At 46.2% G+C, this 21,248-nt stretch overlaps 1 protein-coding gene across 7 annotated transcripts in view; it reads left to right on the forward strand.

Annotated features, from left to right (window-relative positions):
- The window catches only part of LOC138300721 (WASH complex subunit 2-like), a 780,011-nt gene that overhangs the window by 648,060 nt on the left and 110,703 nt on the right, over positions 1-21,248 (forward strand). For 4 of the 7 annotated variants that reach the window (XM_069240414.1, XM_069240416.1, XM_069240415.1 and 1 more), the window contains 2 exons: positions 4,293-4,370; positions 14,394-14,606. In XM_069240414.1, coding sequence (XP_069096515.1) covers positions 4,293-4,370; positions 14,394-14,606 — 291 coding nt within the window. The remainder of the gene's footprint in view (positions 1-4,292; positions 4,371-14,393; positions 14,607-21,248) is intronic. The other 3 variants (XM_069240417.1, XM_069240418.1, XM_069240420.1) reach the window with 1 other exon arrangement.

Below are 21,248 nucleotides of genomic sequence, written 5' to 3' on the forward strand. Positions count from 1 at the left end.
TGTCCTGTAAACATATTATCTCCTTGGACCTAATTAACTGAAAATATTCAATGTCTTCTTGTAAATTTGGATTTCGGCCAATTTTCCATGAGACAATCTTGCGATTTTTAAGTGACATTATGAACCATTGAGTACACAGACATTTGTATTTCTTTCTTAGGAGCAACTTGCTAAGGTGCATGGTAACTAGATTCAATCCAAAAATAGCTACTGTGTTTGATTTAACACATAGCTGTAAACTTTATCCCTCTTCCAGTTTAATATTAAATTGAAGTTATTTCCTTCCCTATTTATGCCTGGACCTCCTGCTGTCAAGAGATTCAGGGCCTGATTCTAACTTTGGAGGACGGTGTTAAACCGTCCCAAAAGTGGCGGATATACCACCTACCGTATTACGAGTTCCATAGGATATAATGGACTCGTAATACGGTAGGTGGTATATCCGCCACTTTTGGGACGGTTTAACACCGTCCTCCAAAGTTAGAATCAGGCCCTCAGTGTTCTGGGTTGATTGTGGTCTCTTCCCACACATCACTCTTGGGTATGTTCTCTGCATAGAAAGTTGTTTTAGTATCATAATTACAGAGTTGTCAAACAAAGCCTTTTTATCATAAAGAAATTATGCAGTTGCTGTGCTAGCTAACGTCACCACTGTTAATGTCCTTATTTTACTACCTATTAGGGTTTTGAAGCATTCCAAATAATATCCTTGCTATTTGAGTGGCTATTCTGACACAAGTCTTGAAAAGCTGCATGTTTCCCTTGTTTAACACGACAAAAGGTCTTTGGAAGTGTATTCAGCATATAAGCATAATTTGTTCTCAAAATCAAATGTTTGACATACCTCCTGATTTTACGGATTGGCGAAGGTTTGCCTTGTGCTTGTTTTTGGAAGCCCAACTTGATACCTTTACCTTTGCTATGGCTTTTTTTAATCAATGCACTAGCTGTGTTTGAGCGCCCTAACTTTGTGTCTGTGGCTGTTACATAAGATGTCAGTGTTTGTAGAAGTTTCAGTTTGCTTTTGTTCAAGGAAACTGCTCTGACCATTGCCTCAAGGGCAATATTCATTTTGAGTCCACACCTTTAACGAGCAGTCATTTCCTGATTGCCTTTCAGTATTCAGTGTCTCTTCATTTAACATCTGGAAGAGCAGACAGCTTGACTCTATAGACATTTCTGCACAATCTGAGATAGGTGAATTAGTGGATCACTCAGTATTACTGCCCTATTGACAGCTGCTCAGTTTATTTTTTTACCTTTGAAAACTATGGGGAACAATGGATTTCTGGAACTATAGTGGCACCTTCTTGCCTAACTAATACATGGAGGTATTCTGCTGTTCCCCTGGCAGTGTAGTATGCATATGGCCCATGAGTTCTCCCGGCCAGATGGCACAATTGCAACGCTTCCAGCGGATTGCTGCCTTTTATGTGGGTGCTGGCCTGTACTACAATGTTCTCATTTGTAGCTCTGCCCCAGTCTTTATTCTTCACTATGCTGTAGTAAAGCCATAGTGAATGCAGACATTCTAGGGGTATTGTCTACAGGGCAGTGCAAAGTTAAAGTGTAGTCAGTAATTACAAATTAGAGAACAGAAGGTGCCTGTTTGCTTGCTGTTCTTGCATTCATTCCACAAATAATAGTGTTCTTTTCCACCGAGATAACATCAAAGCAATGCATTATAGCAATACCAAAGGGTCTCTGATACACCTTCAGATAAACAATCCAGCCACATAACTATGGTTATGCTCTTTTCTCATTTCTTAAAATAACTTAGTATGCATACTATCGGACAAACAGTGCCTTACCTGGGTTCCCTGGGAAATATCACTGGAAGATGCTTTGCTGATTTCCTCCTGGCATGCTACAGTGTGGCATTACTCATGAAATGAAGACCCACTGTGCTGTTAATCGTGCCAGTGTCTCTGGACTGGTCAATGGTGATCTGGCACATCAGCATGTTGCTTCTTACTTCTCTCAATCATGGGAAAATCCTGAATCATTCTACCTTGTTCTCTTAAGATTTGGATCTCTTCTTCATCTTAACCATAGTAGTCTACAGCTGTGCACATGATTGCTAAAATATTAAGGTATAAACATTGAACTCCGTGAGGGAAGTTTTAAATAAGATTATGTGGAAATACTATGAAATGTCCTTCAGTTTCTAGAATGATGTAGATGACATGATATAAAGCAAGGGATGTACTGTACCTCTTTCAACCTTTTTCCTCCTATAGTTGTATTTTGATTCCACTGAACCTGACTGTCTAACTGCCTTTGCTGGTAGCTTCCCAATATTATATCCTGATCCATCATCCTCATCAAAGTTCTTAAAGCATGGGTTTTACCTTTGTCTCCAGGATACGGGCGGTAGTGGAGGAAGTGATGCTGAGAAAAAAAGAGGGTTGTGGACAACGCAAGAGACTCATAGCTGACTTAATGCAGGAACTCATATCCAGGTTTATAGACAGTGAGGTGAATGGATAAAGGGGATGTTGCCTCTGCATTCTTACGCACTGTAATATGAAGGCCAGTGGTAAGTTACCCCAATTAATAATGGGGTATGTATAACCACATCGTGGCACTGGTAACAGATATGTTTGATTTTGAATAGACGCCGTATCTTGTGGAACTAACACATTAGAGGTTTCTTTAGTCAATTAATTATTTTTGCTTCGATGCTGTTGGAGTAAATGTACACCCAAGTTAAAAAATACAAAATCTCATATATTAGGAATAAGTATGTATTACAGATACACTGAGAACATACGTAAGTAAAAGCACTGAGTATAAAATGCCTAATATGTTATATGTTAAAATCAATAATATATGGTCAGAAAAGGCTTTTAAAAAAACTTTATCTCAAAGAATAGATTTCCCTGACCTAACCCATATCACACATCCTGCTTATGTAGCATGGCTCAACTGTCCCAGTGGTAGGCCTGCATGGGACATGGGAGCAGAAATTCATGGCTTTTAAATTCAGGACTTTGATGAGGAAGATTATGGCTCAGAGTAATAGAGATTATTCTTAAATAATCTGGGCATTATCTCCTCACTGATTCTTCTTGTCACATTCTTTACTATAGAAGATTATTACTAACTGTGCTTGTTTCAAATTCTCCGGTAACCAAAGATGTTGTGGTGTTGGACACTGAAGTATCAACAGGAGCAGCCCTGTTATGTGAAGAGATAGCTTTTAGTGTGTCTGCTAAAGGAGTGATAATTTGGAATTAGCAAAAGTTTCAGGGGACACAGTATAGAACAGCGGAACAGGTGGAGAAAGAACATCTGCAGGTGTGTCTAATGAGATGATTTAGCAAATGGGACTTAAAGGCAAACCAGGGAGAATGTTCTTGAACATATGACAAGATTTCCTACTTAAATAAAAAATACACTTTAAGTGAACTCTCCAGTCCACCATACAGAATGCTTCTCCCCTTGGATGTAGGTAGTCAGTAGAGTCTGTCTGACCCAAGAGGAGAAAGACCATTGCTTTCAAGTCTGTCCGGTCAGTGTTTGGGAAAGTATGATATTATGGCTTTACCATGGTCAAGTTTAAAAGATACAGGGAGAGAGAACATGCTGCATTAAAAGAAACATAGGAAGATATCAATATTCCAATCTTTCAGCTTGCTTATATTTCAATGATAATGATTGTGTTTCCTCTATATTTTCGGTTTTGAGTCTTCCTGAGAATTTCTTTTTTCTCATGAACAGGTAATTATTTTAACTTCCTTTCATATTATTTAGAATCATACCAAATAGAGATTGTTTTATCCTTCAAATTCATAATAGATCCATAAAATATATGAATTGGAATTAATGTCTGGTACCTGTAAAGAGGAAATGATAAAGGTCTTTGTCGCCCCACAACCTTGCCACACCATACAACCTATTTTTTGTGCAGGGAATGCTCTGAGGTAATGTTCATAAAGCACTCGCAGTGCAACTGAAGTGCGAAGAAAATAACACTAACAAGCAAAGTTGCATCCTAATTTTTTGTGCCTTCTTAGGTCAAACATTGTGCTTTATCAAGCACATTTAATGGTCAGTAGTGTAGGATTTATTTTGTGTACTTTGGAAAAAACCTAACCTTGAAGCCAAGAAGAGTATTTAATTTGAGAATATAACCTTTGTAAGCAACATGGCATTACTGGTAAGTAATATTTACCAATTTATGATAACTTATTCAGCCAGATAAAACAACAAATTCAAATGAACATTATTTGGGTTTTAGTAATGTAATGCACCCAGTTAATGTATCCAGCTTATCTGTTTTAACCCAGGATCATTTTGAAGAAAATTCTACAGTTCCAGTGTCACATAAAACAAAAGAGCCTGCTTCTCGGATTGGAAAATTACAAGTAATTATTTTATTGGTCATCTTTTCTTCCTTCCTTTGCATCTTTAATCTTCTTACATCTTTGTGCTTTTCTTGACCTCATCTTTGTTTTTTTCATATTGTATTTAAAACTGTGAAACTTCTGTCAAGTTAACCTTTGCCAAATTACTCCTAGTATTGGGATAGGTTTTAATATTTTCTTATATCATTCCTTTGACTGAAAGAGTATTTTTATCAGTATTAAAGCAGCTAATTTGGAAATTGACATGACAATTATTATACATATGAAATCTCAGACTATTGATAAAAACTGAAATCCCCACACGTGTTCAACTCAGATGCTCGTCTTACATCTGTCTCCTCAACATTCCGTATATGTGGTATTTTTCTCCATTTCTTACCTAGCCCTTCTTCAATACAAAACCCTGCATTTGGTTCATACATGATTTATTGTGACACTTCAAATGTCTATTTTCTTAACCTCCTAATATATAAGAGACAAAATATCAAAGAAGTCCTCCTATGGCATGTGCCTGCTTTCTATTGCTTTGGAACCAAACTGGCACATTTCTAGGTCTTATACCAGGTTTATGACGACTGCCTGATGGCCTCCTTCCATTCATTATTAGATATATCAGTAAAGACGTCCTACATTCCATAAAACATCTTTCTAAACTACTGTAGATATCACAAAAGTATGAATGTCCAGTTAATTATCACATTAACACTGTTTTTATAGATGACATAGCTGGTTCTAGTCTAACAGTCTACTGTTCAGGGGACTGAGCTATATCACTGTGAGAGTTAAGGCTTAGAATCTCCTTAAACTGTAAATACTGTTTGAGAGGCTTTGGTACACATGCTTCAGTTCATGCTCCTTGCTCCCTCATTTCCCCATTCCTTCCTAAGAGTCAGTGTGTTTCCAGTGGTGTAAGTTTGTTTTAATCCAACCCTCTCATATCCCAACTTGATATTGAATTACCCCAGTTCATCTCCATGTCTTTCTGTACAGGACTGCATCCGGATGCTTTGATTTGAGGTTATCCCAAGGTTTGTTGATTTTAAGGATTATGAAGAGGCTCATATCATTTTTGATACTAGGTTGTCAAGCTACCAGTATGTTGTAAATGATACAGTTGTGACCAGTAAACGCTACAGTTTTCACCTGTTTGCTCAGTGGGCTTCTGTAAGCATGCAGCAAAGGGAAAGTATTTTTCTCCTCTTCACACTGGTACTCGTTATTAAATCTAAACCCCCTTCACCAAACTTACTGAAGGCTAATTAGACTTCCTTAAGCCTTACAGTCAAGCTTAAACAGTAGTGTTATACTGTAGATTTCTCATGTTATGAGGAATCTGTTTTAGTCTGTATCTACATGTCTTTCAGAACATTTGCTGCAGGTACTACCTGATGCACTGGGTGAGACAGGAGGTTCGTACCAATGTGTCAAAAAGCACCTGTTGTAGAGTTTTGAGGATGTCACTGATGCAATTAATATGCAGCCAACTACTTGCTAGCAAATAGTGTCCATGTCTGCTAACTCATTATCAAACTAGTTGAATTATGGTATTGATTTTAGCGAGCAGCCTAATGGCCCCCTTGAATGACAAAACATTTCAAGAACTTCACCCCATCATATTTTAAAGGCTTACAAAAATGTGATAAGAGGGTGAACATAGGTTCTCTAAAATGTCATATGCAGACCACTAGTCAAAGGAACACTCCAGAGGTCTACCAAGACTATCTTGGCTTTGTAAACAGCTAACAAGGAAGAGAAAGGCAGTAGAACATAAGAGGGAAGTGATAGTGATACAAGAGGTGAGAACATCTGAGTTTTCAAGGCTTTGCCGATTGGAAGAAGTTTGGGTCTCAACCTGATCTTTTCTTGGAGGCTATTCCAAGTTCATGGGTGGAAAAAAAAGCTTTTTTTTTTGTAAGATGAGATATATGCTTCACTTTAGGTATTCAATGAAATATTCTATGGTTAGTTTTCCTTCAGTTATATCAGTTGACATAGGTAAATTGCTATGAAAGTTGGGTAGGTTTTTGTCTTCAGTTTAAATTCAAGCAGCTGTTTAAAGAATTGCTTTGGCTGGAGGAAGAGAGCTTGGGGAAGTCTTCTCAAAATGGTATTTCCTTCACCAATGTGGTACATATCTCAGTGTAGAATGCTAACCTTAAGTCATCTCCATCACACCTTAGATGCCCCATGTATGACCATAAGTATTGTGAAGAAGATACTTTGCACATTATGCCTTGCAATTTTAGTGCCTCACTTTAAAAAGTAGTTACTATTCCACTACTAAACTAAACGACTTGCGTGCACCGTCTGTCTAGTACCTTTCCATTATTTTTTTCAAAGTAACATCAGTTGTGCCCAAGCGCACCTTGACATTTTGCAGTATTTGAGGGCTTGCTAGAAAAAAGATAAAAAGTATTCTTAATACTGTCAACTGTTGCTGCACAGTGTGGATGTCTATATCCTACACAGACTTCAATTTTAACAGCATACCCAATTTAAGATAGTACATATCTAAATCAATCTAGCCAAATCGTGAACCACACACTCATGATCTGTAACTTTTATTAAAGTGTGCTGATGTGACTTACAAGTGTAGAAAACGTGCACAATGTGCAGAATTTTCCACAGTCTTAAATGACAGAGAGGTGAGAAAGTAGTGGTTCCCAGAGAATGGGCAGTGCCATCGTGTAAACACTCAAAATCCATTACCTTTGAGTCCATGAACTTCTAAATAAATGTCCTGACAAACCAGGTGAAATCATCCTGAAAGTTTGGAAAACAGGCATGTGTGAGATCCCAGTGCAGCCGAAAGGAAGTCTTCTCATTAAAAAAAAAAATGGTTTTCTAAAAAGAAAAAAAGTATAGAGTAAGAGTAAAGTTTCACATTGAAACTAACTGTACTTCCTTGCCCGCAGTGTGGAAAAGGGTTAGCATATGCATGCACTTGTCACAAAATATATATGGGTCCTTGTCATGCACTTTGTGCTTTTAAGAATTGGCCTGAGGTCTCAGTATTATGTAGAAGTTAACTTGTAAATGGGAAATTTCCAATTTAATTATTGAATCAACCTTTATGCAACATGGACTTAGTGCTACAAAAGCTTATCCAATTTTGCTTGTTAACCTAGTCCACAGAAGTACTTCCATGCAATCTCTTGGGTCCATCTAAGGTTGTGCCCTTATTCCAGAACATTGAATCTACTCAGTTTCTGGAGCACGCTATATGCTAATAGCCTCAGTTTGCTTTCCGTTCCACCACTGCTTACTAATTAGATTTGCACATGGTTTACTAAATAGAACACTGGAACTTGATTGTTGTATGATGTTCATAAATTTAACTATGTTGCCAAGGGTCTGCCCTTGCTTCACTGGTTTCCCAGGGCCAAGCATTTTCCTGTTAAGGTGCTTTCTATTGCTCTTAAGGACATTTTTGGACAAGGCCCCCCATATTACTAAGAATTGAATTCTCTAAACACCATCCAAAGGACAATATTTGAATATATCCAAAACATATGTTAAAGATTTCTTATTTCTCGTAAAAAAAAAGCTTGGGATGTAAAACTTTCAAAGTCTAAGGAGCTGAACTGTGGGATTCCCTCCCAGAAGCACTGAGGCTTGAGGACAATCACTTGAAAGCTTGTAAGAATGAGATTCAGTTTCAGGTGGGTCTTGCTTACCACTGTTGCTTCTTCTTAGTGTTGTCTAAAGAATTATGAGATCTTTTGAGGTGAAAGTGCACCTTATAAAAACATACTAATTTAACATGTTGCACATGTTTGAATTTATTTTGGTTTTAAAATGATTTCAGAGTAGCAGTCTATTTGCAAGAAAAATATGTATAAATAACACAACTTTAAATTGTCATTTTCCCTAATTACTGTGTTCGCTTCTTGGTAGGAGTTTTATAAGATACTGAATTTAATTTAATAGCCATTTGTCTTTCTTGTTGCTATCCAGACAAGTTGCTTTCATCTGTTAGATTTAAGATTTCTGTTTTGACTCACTGAGTGAGCAAACACGTCTCCAAGAAAATGTTTGCAATTTCTGTATTTTTTTTCTTTTCTTTTCTTTAATTGCAGTAACTTAGCATCACCATTCTCGTTTTTATCTGCACAGCCTGGTTCTTAGTAGCTTTACTAAGTGGCAAAAGGCTAATTCTTGTGGCTTTTCACAAAGTGGCACACACTAGTTATCCTTCACAATATAAAATATATTTTGTCTTAAGTCATCTGGCAAAAATTGGTTCTGTAGCATGTTCTTTATGAAAATCACTTTTGTTTTCATGAATCTATATGCTTGCATTTTCTGTTTGTTCTTGCAAAGTTAGTTGCAAATACCTATCTGATAGAGACTTCTAGCTGCAGATTCCTTACCTTAGAATTCCCTGGCGTCTGCTTCGAATCCGGATTTTTTCTGCTGAGCAGTACCCTGTGTGTGCCATTGGGTGGTGTCATTCAGATCCGTTTGTGTCGTCTCACTCCACGTTGCATCGTCAGCTTCGTTGGAGCCATCTGTGACATCACGGTCTTCTATATAGGCACCACCCTGGCACGCGTACCTCCATTCTTTTTCTTCAGCACCGGTTAAGTGCAGGTCCGGATAGAGCTACCCTTTTTTCGACGACTTTGAGGAAGACTGGATTCAAACCGTGTGGCACATGTCATTACGCCATGTCGGTCACTGATCCGCACCAAGATTGTCTCTGGTGCCTCGAAAAGGACCACGATGCGAAGTCGTGCTCCGACTGTCGAGCCATGGCTCCAAAGGCCTTGAGAGAGAGATCTCTCAAACTTCTAGCGACCCGGCAGCCGTCTTCGGAGATCATGGTCATGCTCTAGGAGGATGTCACGGCTCTGCTCCAGGAGCCCCAAATCATCTTCCTTGCATTCGAGGTCATCGGGTATTCAGGTAAGAGGCACAAAAGGAGGTTGTCATTCCGAGCCGTCGCAAGGGTTGACTCTGCGTCTCCCTTCCCCCCCCCCCCCCCCCCCCCCCCCTCCTTTCTGGGATCCGGAGCGACCCCCGCTCAAATGAAGGAATTTTATGTGGCTATGCACCTTGTTTTTGAGCGGGCTGCACCCTCTGGTGGGTCTTCGAGCCCCACGGGGTCAGCAGGGGACCCATCAGATTCAATGTCTGTGGCTTCGGCCTCAGCACCGTTGAGGACCCCAGGATCGAATAGTGGATCTGGACCGGCGCCGGGTGCTCATAGTTGACCTCCTCCAGTGCCGGGCCTGATGTCGCCGCTCCCTCCACCACCGGCGCCCACTGGTGGTGGTCGCCCTATCCGGAGCCGGAACGACTTTGTGCAACGCCGATTCCTCCGCCGATTTGACCCAGATCAGTGCCTGAGGCTTATTTAGAAGAGCCAAGCATAGGTGGGGAGTGGGGGGGGGGGGTCTGAGGACCCTTTTGAATATGGATTGGAGCATGAGGATTGGTATTAGGATCTAGGGGAAGCCAGTGGACTGGATACTTCTCCAGATACTGGCATGCGTTCTCCTCCCGCTGTGGCTACGGAGGAGGGGGGCATCTTATGTCATGGTGGTGCGTGGGACAGCTGAGGTCTTGGACCTAGACTTGCCTATGGTGCCAGTCAGGACTAATCTCCTGACAGAGGTGCTTCAGCCAGGGGTTGCTACACCGGAGCCAATGTTTTCCTTCAATGAAGCCCTCAGATGTCCTTCTGGGAACGTGGTCCAAACCCAGCACAGGAGCTCCTGTGAATAGGGCAATCGGCCGCCACCATAGACCAGCTCCAACTGACCCTGGATTCCTCACCAAACACCCCACCCCGGAGAGCTTGGTGGTCCAAGCCTCCACTTCCCCTGGTGCCTTCCCTTCCACTCCACCGGATAGGGAATCCAAGAGACTGGATCAACGTGGAAAGAAGTTGTTTTCTTCTTCCAGCCTGTCATTGAGGTCGGTAAACCACTTTTGCCTATTGGGCTGTTTTTCCCCATACTTTATGGGATATGGTGGCACAAGTGATGCCCCAGGTCCCAGAGGGCGTACGGGACACTCTCACCCAAGCTGTCAAGGATGGGAGAGATGCAGCCAAGTTTACCATCAGGTGCGGCTTGAACACAACCGACTTGCTGGGCAGGGCGATTTCTTAGACAGTGGCCCTCCAACAACACACCTGGCTACGTACCACTGGCTTTTCGGGGGATGTCCAGTCGAACTTGATGGACATGCCTTTTGATGGCTCACGCCTTTTTGGTGAGAAGGCAGACTCTGCGCTTGAGAGGTTCACGGATCCGGCCAGATCCTTGGGCCTCTCAGCGCCGGCTTGTCAGCAGACTGTCTATCGCCCCTTTCAGGGCTTCAGGAGGGGCATGGTACCATGCCAACCACAGGTTAGCCACTGTCCTCCAGCGTCACAGCATCCCGTGCGAGGACAAGGTCGTTGAACCTTCAAACCCAGAGGGTCTAGCCAGATGTTGGCCACCACCCAGCCCCCCTCTTCCGCAACGCCGAAGCCCTGCTAGTATGGTTCTGCAAGACCATGTTCACCCAGTTGGATGGGGGATTCAGTTTCATCTTCGTCATTGGCGGTCCATAGCATCAGACAAATGGGTCTTGCAGATCATACAGAAGGGCTATTCCCTCCCCTTCCAGTCTTTTCCCTCCCTCTATCCCTCCGGTAAAAGAAAAGCTGATGGAGGATCATTTGATCTGACTCCGCGAGAAAGTTACCGCTCTCTTGGCCAATGGAGCCATAGAAAGTGTCCCGATGTCAGAAGTAGGCAGTGGTTGTTATTCCTGCTACTTTCTTATTCCGAAAAAGAACAAGGGTCTTCGCCCTAACTTGTATTTAAGGGACGTCAATGTCTTCCTCAAAAAGGAGAAATTCAAGATGCTCACTCTTGCTCAGGTCTTTTCTGCCCTAGACAAATGAGACTCGATGGTAGCGTTGACTTGCATCATATGTATTTTCACATCCCCCATCCTGCCCGCCCACAGGCGTTACTTGCGGTTCAAGGTGGGCCACTAGCATCTTCAGTTTACCGTGCTCCTCTTCGGTCTCACCAGTGCCCCTCTGGTGTTCACCAAAGTGATGGCGGTGGTGGCAGCTCATCTGCGCAGATTAGGGATTTCAGTCTTCTCCTACCTAGACGATTGGCTATTGAAGGCTCTGACGCCCCAGGCTCTTGTCACCCACCTTCAGACTTCAGCGGACCTCCTACATTCTCTGGGGTTCACTATAAATGTGCCAAAGTCACACCTGACTCCCTCTCAGAAGCCTCCTTTTCATCAGAGCTGTTCTGGACACAGTGCAGTTTCGGGCCTATCCTCCCGAAAAGCAAGTCCAGGATATTCAGGTTACGATACCGGTGTTTCGACTTCTATCCTGGATTTCTGTGAGGCAGACTCTGAGGCTGTTGGAACTCATGGCGTTCTGCATCCTATTAGTCAAACATGCCAGATGGCATATGAGGGCTCTGCAGTGGGACCTGAAGTTCCAATGGGCATAGTATCAGGGAAATCTTACTGACATGGTTCAGTTCTCGGACGGAACTGCAAAAGACCTGCAGTGGTGGTTTGTGAACTGCGATTGGGTCAAAGGCAGACCCCTCTCTTCCCCAACCAGATCTCATGATAGTGACAGATGAGTTATTCCTGGGACGGGGCAGCCATCTAGGAGAGGCGGAAATCAGAGGTCTATGGTCTCCGGTGGAATCCAGGCTTCAAATCAACTTGTTGGAGCGTCGGGTGATCCAGTTAGCATTAAAGGCATTTCCTCCTGTTGTGAAAGGGAAGATAGTGCAGGTGTTCATGGACAACACTACCGCAATGTGGTATTGCAACAAGCAGGGCAGTATGGGGTCGTGGACCCTTTATTAAGAGGCTCTAAGTCTCTGGACATGGCTGGAACACCAGGGCTTAACCCTGGTGGTTCAACACCTGGCAGGTTCTCTGAACACCAGAGCAGACGAACTCAGCCGGCTATGCTTAGCTGATCATGAATGGTGCCTCCATTCAGAGGTGGTGCAAGGACTCTTTCAGCAGTGGGGAGAGCCTTGGTTAGATCTGTGCGCCTCTGAATAGAACACGCAATGTCAGCAGTATTGCGAGTTGGAGTTTCCAAGGCAGCTATCGCTAGGCGAAGCTTTTCATCGCGAGTGAAGTTCAGGCCTCCTGTACGCCTTTCCGCCCATACCACTTCTGCCCAGAGTTCTCAAGAAAATTAAGAACGACCGGGCCCAAGTAATCCTAGTGGCTCCGGATTGGGCATGGAGTCTGGTATCCAGAGCTTCTCAAGATGAGCATCAATCCTCCAATCAGTTTGCCTCCTCAGGAGGATCTTCTGTTGCAGCAGCAGAGGAAGGTTCTCCACCCAAACCTGTCAGCTCTGTGGCTTCATGCGTGGAGATTGAGCAGCAGCAGTTGATTGTTTATGACCTCCCTCCCGAAGTCTGTAATGTCATTCTGGCAGCCAGGCGTCCCTCTACTAAGACGGTTTACTCCTGCTGTTGGAAGCATTTTGTATTATATTGTACAGAGAGGTCCATTGAGCCACTTTCTTCTTCTCTTTCTAATATCCTTCTTTTCATTCTGACACTGGGCCAACAGGGTTCCTTCTTAGGGACTCTTAAGGGCTATCTTTCTGCCTTATCGGCTTTTCTTCATATGCCTGATCAACAGTCTTTGTTTAAGTCTCCTATTGTACAGATATTCTAGGGCTTGTACATATGTTTCCACCTACGCTGTTTGTTGTGCCCCAGCGGGGCCTTAATCTGGTGCTCACTTTTCGTATATGTGATCCTTTTGAGCCTTTACATAATTGTCCTCTCAGGCTGCTCACCATCAAAACAGCCTTCTTAGTGGCGATCACATCTGCCAGGAGGGTAAGTGAGATGCAGGCTTTATCATCAAAAGCACCGTATCTCACGGTATATCCTGATAAGGTAGTCCTCAGAACTCGTGCCTCTTTCAGTGGTCAGAACATCACACTGTCCACCTTCTTTGCTCCACCCCATCCCTCTAAAGAAGAGGAGCGTCTTTATCGTCTGGACCCAAAAAGAGCGTTGCCATTCTACCTTAACCGCACAAAAGAGTTCCGAGTGGATGACCAACTCTTTGTGGGGTACGTTGGTGCACAGAAGGGTCGGGCAGTTCAGAAACGAACCATTTCGCGCTGGGTTGTTCTCTGTATTAAAATCTGCTCTGCATTGGCTAAGAAGCAGCCTCCTGAGGGCTTGAGAGCTCACTCTACAAGAGGGAAATCTGCTACCACAGCGTTAGCTCGAGGTGTACCGGTCCTAGACATCTGCCAGGTGGCAACATGGGCTTCCTTGCACACGTTCACAAGGCACTACTACCTGGATAGCCAGGTGAGGAGAGATGGGCATTTTGCTCGCTCTGCCCTACAGGACTTACTTGTATAAAGTATATGTCCGCAGCCCACCGCCAGGAGGTATTGGCTTGGGTATCTATTCTAAGGTATGGAATCTGCAGCTAGAAGTCTCTATCAGATGAACGAGATACTTCCCTTCGGTAACGAATTATCTGGTAGAGACTCTATCTAGCCACAGATTCCTTTCAGCCACCCATGCCTCCCCGCTCAGCGGATTTATCATGTATTTTCAGATTTTTTTAATCCTTTTTTAGGGCATGTCATTTTGCACAGACAAACTGAGAAAGTTGTTTCTTCTATGACTCTGCACTTCTGTCGCGGGAAGTTGTGGAAAAGAACTGACGTACGTGCGTCAGGGTGGTGCCTATATTGAAGACCGTGATGTCACAGACGACTCCAACAATGCTGATGACACCACGCAGAGCATACGTGGATCCGAATGACGCCACCCGACTGCGCTTGCAGGGTACTGCTCAGCAGAAAAATTCCAGATTCGAAGCTGACGCCAGGGAATTCTAAGGTAAGGAATCTGCAGCTAGATAGAGTCTCTACCAGATAATTTGTTACCGAAGGTAAGTAACTTTTTCGGCATGTTCTTCTGTCTTTTTTAGGAAAAGGCTCATGTAGTCTAAAATGTATAATCATTGTTGTTGCCTTCACAGGCAAGTTTGTCAATTAACCCTACAACCATGCTGCCAGGAGCCGTTTTCAAAGTCCCAGGAACTTCACCCAGTCTCCCTGATTGGAGCACCTCATCTCATCATCATGATGCAGCACCAAGCAATTCTACTTCAAAAGCTAAAAGCAACAATGAAGATGTTTCATCTAGCTTTGATCAACCTGCAAAAATTTCCATTTTACGCAGTGCTAATAAGGTAACCAGAGAATTACTGCATTTGTGTATGTTAGAAAAGATACTTCTGAAATAGTTCTATTTACCCTATTTTTCATTTATACTTCTTCCTGTGAATTTCTTATCTTCTGAAATAAACTTGCAATATTAGTCAGTGATGAGAACCACGGATACAGTCAACATCGAAACACCATAAATGATGCCTCACAATATTGAATGTCCTGCCCTCGCCTGTGACATCATTTGTTTTCCTATGAGTCACATATGCCGGTGTATTGGAACATCTTTAGCAATTTTACTTAAATAATTCAACAGTTTCACATTTTAAAGTGTGCAAAAAAGAAGACAAACCATGTCAGGGTTGGGGACTCACAGAAACTTTGTGGTGCCTGTAACAAAATTATAACAGGGAGTCAAGTGGCTTCCTTCAGGCACAAAATATATTTGAGACAGGAGGGCTTAGTTTCCATTGCCTCCCACAATTGTGATTGGCAGCTATGTCTTTATTAGAATGGCGCATGCTGTATTTCCTGGTTTGTTTTGAGGGGTAAAATATATATTGCTGGGTGTATAAACTGACATTAATTTTATTGTAAATTGTATTTATATAGTGCTTACTACCCTTGACAAGGCGTTGACTTCACTCTGGAACCCAATAATAGAGTTGAAAAGGAAGTAGAATTAGTAATATGTGCTTCCTTTTTCCTTCTGGATTAGTTATGGTATATTGGTTAACTAACTCTCTTGAGATATCATGAATTTTCTGTAGTGTTTTGGAAGGGATAGATTAACTTGTTATACGGTTTTTATATGTTTAGTAGGACTGTGTGTATGACAACAAGAACCTCACAATATAGAGACTTGGGGCCTGATTTAGAGTTTGGCGGAAAGATTACTCTGGCACAAACGTGGAAAGGTACATCCTATTCCTTGGTGGTGCGAAGAACGACCAAGGTCCTGGTCCTCGAGCTGCCTTTGGTTGCAGTCAAGGCTAACCTCCTGACAGAGGTGCTTCAGCCTGGGGCTTCATCACCTGAGCTCTGTTTGCCCTTCACCAAGCCCTTGCCAATGTTCTGCTGGGTACCTAGTCCAAACCTAGCACAGGAGCAATTGTGAAAAGGACTATTTTTACCGCCAAAATTGACCTGCTCCAAATGACCCAACATTCCTGATGCGACAACCCTCCCCTGAGAGCTTGGTTATCCATGCCTCTACATCCCAGGACAGGCTCCTTCCGCACCCTCAGATAGGGAATCCAAGAAGCTGGACCAATTTGAGAAGATGATGTTTTCTTCCTCTAAGCTGGCATTGCGGTCCGTGAACACTGCAAGCCCTTTGGGCCATGACTCCCACACGCTGTGGGCTACGGTTGTGTAAGTGCTGCCACATGTCCTGGGGGAGGCCTTGGCTGTACTCTCTCAAGCTGTTGCTGATGGGAGATACGCAACAAAGTTCACATTCAGATGTGGACTGGACACGCTCAACCCACTGGGTAGAGCAGATGCATTGACAGTAGCCCTGAGGCACCATGCCTGGTTGAGGATGTCTGGCTTTTCGGCGGATGCCCAATCCAACCTTATGGACATGTCCTTTGATGGCACCTGTCTCTTTGGAGAGAAAGCAGACTGCGCTCAGGCGCTTCAAGGATTCGTGTGCTACGGCCAGGTCCTTGGGCCTCGGGATGGCACCTTGACCTCCACAGTCTGCTTTTCACCCCTTTAATGGCTATGGAGGAGGCGCAGAGCCACGTCACTTCCCCTCCAGCCACTATGCCGTGCATGCTGCCCAGCTTCTGCGTTGTTGGGGACGTAGAATCCATAGCCCTTGTGGATCAGGCAGCCAGTTTTTCCCTCTCATTCTCCCACCGCAGCAGCTGACTCCAAACCTTCCTAGTATCAATCAATCAATCAAAAAAATGTATAGAGCGTGCTACTCACCCATGAGGGTCTCAAGGTGCTGGGGGGGGGGAGGGTCACTGTTCGAACAGCCATGTCTTGAGGCTCTTTCTGAAGAGCAGGAGGTCTTTGGTTTTGCGGATGTTGGTGGGGAGGGAGTTCCAGGTTTTGGGGGTGAGGTAGGAGAAGGACCTGCCTCCCGTGGTGGTGTGTTGGATGCGGAGGACTGTGGCTAGGGCGAGGTTGGCTGATCAGTGGTTGCGTGTGGGAGTGTGGCAGTTCACTCTATCGTTGAGGTAGGTTGGGCCGGTGTTTTGGAGGGATTTGTTAGCGTGGATGAGGATCTTGAATGTGATTCTCTTGTCTATAGGGAGCCAGTGAAGAGATTTGAGGTGTGGTGAGATATGTTTGTGGCGGGGGAGGCCAAGGACGAGGCGTGCAGCTGTGTTCTGGATTCTCTGGAGTTTGCGTTTGAGTTTGAGTGTGGTGCCGGCGTAGAGTGCATTACCATAGTCTAGTCTGCTGCTGATGAGTGCATGAGTAACTGTCTTTCTGGTCTCTGGGGGAATCCATTTGAAGGATTTGTGTAGAGTGTGGAGTGTGTGGAAGCAGGAGGAGGTTAGGGCATTGATTTGCTGTGTCATGGAGAGGGAGGGGTCTAGGATGATGCCGAGGTTGCGAGCGTGGTTTGCGGGGGTGGGTGCGGGGCCTAGGGCGGTGGGCCACCAGGAATCGTCCCATGTTGGGGCCGAAGTTGATGATCTTGGTTTTGTTGGAGTTAAGCTTGAGGTGGTTAGTATTCATCCAGTTGGTGGTGTCAAGGAGAGCAGTGTGTAGGTTGGTTTTGGCGTTGGTGGGGTTGCGGGTGAGGGAGAGGATGAGTTGGGTGTCATCTGCATAGGAGAGGATAGTGGTTCCGTGTGCTCGGAGGATGTTGGCTAGGGGGATCATGTAGATGTTGAAGAGTGTGGGGCTGAGGGAGTACCCTTGGGGGACTCCGCAGATGATCTTGGAAGTGGTGGAGTGGAAAGGTGGAGGCAGACTCTCTGGGTCCGGTCGGTGAGGAAGGAGGTGAGCCAGTCTAAGGCTTTGTGGCGAATTCCTATGTTGTGGAGGCGTGTGCGGAGTGTGTGGTTGCAGACGGTGTCAAAGGCTGCGGAGCGGTCTAGGAGGATGAGTGCGACGGTCTCGCCTTTGTCGACTTTGGTCCTGATGTCGTCAGTGCATGCGATGAGGGCGGTTTCCGTACTGTGGTTCTTGCGGAACCCGGATTGTGAGGGGTTAAGAGTGTTGTTTGCTTCGAGGAAGTGGGATAGGGGGGCGTTGACTAGTTTCTCGGCAACCTTGGCGGGGAAAGGGAGGAGGGAGATGGGGCAATAGGTGGAGAGGATCTCCGGGTCAGCATTTTTTTTTTTTTTTAGGAGAGCAGTGATTTCCGCGTGCTTCCAGGGGTCTGGGTAGGTGGCGGAGTCGAAAGAGGAATTGATTATGTTGCGGAGTATGGGGGCGATGGTTGGGCTGACTTTGTTGTATATGCGATGTGGACAGGGGTCGGAGGGGGATCCGGAGTGGATGGAGATCATGGTTTTTCCGGTTTCTTCGTGTATGGTGGGGGTCCAGGTGGTGAGTGTGGTGGGGGGGTAATGAGTGGGGGTTGGGTTGGGTGAGTGAGGGGTGTGTGCGGTGGGTGGGTGTGGTATGAAGCTGTTGTGGATGTCCAGGATTTTGTGGTGGAAGTGGTCGGAGAGGGCGTCTCATAGGGGGCTGTGTGTGTGAGGGGTCTATGTTGCTGGCTTTGGGTTTGGCAAGTTTGTTAATGATGGTGAAGAGTTCCTTGCTGTTTTGAGAGTTGTTGTCAAGGCGTGTCTTGTAGTGATCTCTTTTGGCGGTGCGTATAAGTTGGTGATGAGTGCGAATGGTGGTTTTGAGGGTGGAGAAGTTGGTTGTGGAGGGTTCTAGTCGCCATATTTTCTCCGCTTGGCGGCATTTGCGCTTTGAGTCTTGGAGTTCGGGGGTGAACCATAGGGCGTTCTTGATGTTGCGGGTGGCGATGTGTTTTCTGAGGGGGGCTAATGTGTCTGCACAGGTGGTGATCCATTTGGAGAGGTTGTGTGCTCCTGTGTTGGGGTCGTTGGCGTGGGAGGGGTTGTGAGCCATTTGGGAGTTTAGTCGTTCTGTGGGGATCTTGTCCCACATGCGGAAGGGTGTGGTGTGGTGTTGGTGGTGTGTGGGGGGGTTTGGTGAAGAAGTGGACTCAGTGGTGGTCAGTCCAGAGGAGTTCGGTGGGGTGGGTGTAGTCTGTGTGTTGGCTTGATGTGAAAATTGCGTCGATCGTGTGTCCTGCTGAGAGGCTGGGTGCGGTGAACAGTTGTTTGAGTCTGAGTTTGGTGAGGTTGTCTATGAGGGAGGTAGAGTTGTGGTCTTGTAAGTTTTCCAAGTGAAAGTTGAAATCACAGAGGAGGATGTAGTCAGTGGAGGTGAGGGCGTGCGAGCTGATGGTGTCGCAGAAGGCGAGGCGTGGTCCTGGTGGTCTGTAGATTAAAGTACCTCTGAGGGTGGAGTTGTTGTTAATGTGGATCAGGAAGTGCATGTGTTCTGTGTTGTTGATAGTGTCTTGGGAGCTGGTGGTGACTTTGATGGTGTCCCTGTGTAGGATGGCGATGCCACCCCCTGGCCTGTTGGGGCGGTCTTTGCGTTGGAGCTTGTATCCCTTGGGGGTGGCGATGGCTATGTCGGGTTCGGAGGAGGGGTTGGTCCAGGTTTCCGTGAGGAAGGCGATGTCAGGTGAGTGAGATGTGATGAGGTTCCAGAGTTCTATGGCATGTTTGTGAAGGGAGCGGGTGTTGAGGAGCAGGCAGTTGAGGTGGTTGTGGTGGGCGGTATTGGTGTGGTGCATGAGGGTGTTGTTGCGGAGTGTGTTCTGGTTGTGGGCTGGTGTGCGGCGGGGTTGGTTGGTGGGGGCAGAGCAGGTGAGTATTGCATTGGGGGTGTTGTGTTTGTTGAAAGGGAGGGCGCTATGGTTGGTGTGTGGTGTGAGGGATGTGGTGCAGGAGAAATGACAGGTGTGGCAGGTGAAGGGGCCGTGAGTGTGTGTGGGGCTGGAAGGGGTGCACGTGGGGCGGGTGCCTGGGTTGAGTGAGTGGAGGGTGAGGGGAGAGTAGGTTTGTCTGAGAGGGCCAGGGGGACTGGCGTTGGGTGCAGTCTTGGCGCGGATGGGCGCAGACGGGCTTGCCTTTGGCGCACCCACACCGCGGCTGCCATAAAAAGGAGGGGAGGGGAGGGTGGGAGTGGCAGATGGGAGGAGGGAGGCTGGTCGAATGGGAAGGCTGGGGGGGTGAGGCCGCAAGGGAGGCAGCGGTGGGGATTGGAAAACCAGAGAAAGAGAAGGTGGGGAGGAGGGGGGAGGCGGGAGGGGCTTCAAGGGAGGCAGCGGCGGGGGTTTGTTAAAAAACAAAGAAAGAGACTGTGGGGAGGTGGCGCAGGCGGCAGATCGGGGAGCGACCTGCCTGCAGGAGCAGGGTCAAGGTTTGCTCCCCGTTACCGCGCCGCGGCTGCCATAAAAAGGAGGGGAGGGTAGGAGTGGCAGATGGGAGGAGGGAGGCTGGTCGGATGGGAAGGCTGGGGGGGGTGGGGCCGCAGGGGAGGCAGCGGCGGGGATTGGAAAACCAGAGAAAGAGACGGTGAGGAGGAGGGGGGAGGCGGGAGGGGCCGCAAGGGAGGCAGCAGCAGGGATTGGAAAACCAGAGAAAGAGACGTTGAGGAGGGGGGGAGGTGGGAGGGGCCGCAAGGGAGGCAGCGGCGGGGATTGGAAAACCAGAGAAAGAGACGGTGGGGAGGAGGCGGGAGGGTCGGCAAGGGAGGCAGCAGCGGGGATTGGAAAACCAGAGAAAAAGACGGTGAGTAGGAGGGGGGAGGGGCCGCAAGGGAGGCAGCGGTGGGGATTGGAAAACCCGAGAAAGAGACGGTGAGGAGGAGGGGGTGGCGGGAGGGGCCGCAAGGGAGGCAGCGGCAGGGATTGGAAAACCAGAGAAAGAGATGGGGGGAGGTGGGAGAGGCCGCAAGGGAGGCAGGGGCAGGGATTGGAAAACCAGAGAAAGAGACAGTGAGAAGGAGGTGGAGGTGGGAGGGGCTGCAAGGGAGGCAGCGGCGGGGATTGGAAAACCAGAGAAAGAGACGGTGAGGAGGAGGGGCCGCAAGGGAGGCAGCAGTGGGGATTGGAAAACCAGAGAAAGAGACGGTGGGGAGGAGGGGGGAGGCGGGAGGGGCCGCAAGGGAGGCAGCGGGGGGGTTTGTTAAAAAACAAAGAAAGCAACGGTGGGGAGGTGGCGCAGGCGGTGGAGCGGGGAGCGACCTGCCTGCAGGAGCAGGGTCAAGGGTTGCTCCCCACCAGGGTCCAATCGGAGGCAGGATTCGCTATCACCTGCTCCGCTGGCAATCTAGCATGTCAGACGGGTGGGTTTTGCAGGTATTCCGAAGGGGCTACTCTATTCCCTTTGAGACTACTCCTCCATCCATGACACCTTCCTATTATTGGATGATGAAGGATCACTTAGCACTTCTCCATGAGGAGATTACGGCCCTCTTGGCCAAGAGAGCCATAGAGTCGGTCCCTGTTCCAGAAGTAGGTCAAGGTTGTTATTCTGACTACCTTCTGGTGCCCACAAAAGACAAAGACCACCACCCTATCCTAGACCTTCAGTCACTCAACTTCTTCCTTAAGAAGGAGAAGTTTAAAATGCTCACTCTGGCTCAGGTTCTATCTGCCTTGG

This window comes from Pleurodeles waltl, chromosome 6 (genome assembly GCF_031143425.1).
Source record: "Pleurodeles waltl isolate 20211129_DDA chromosome 6, aPleWal1.hap1.20221129, whole genome shotgun sequence".
NCBI lineage: Eukaryota > Metazoa > Chordata > Amphibia > Caudata > Salamandridae > Pleurodeles > Pleurodeles waltl.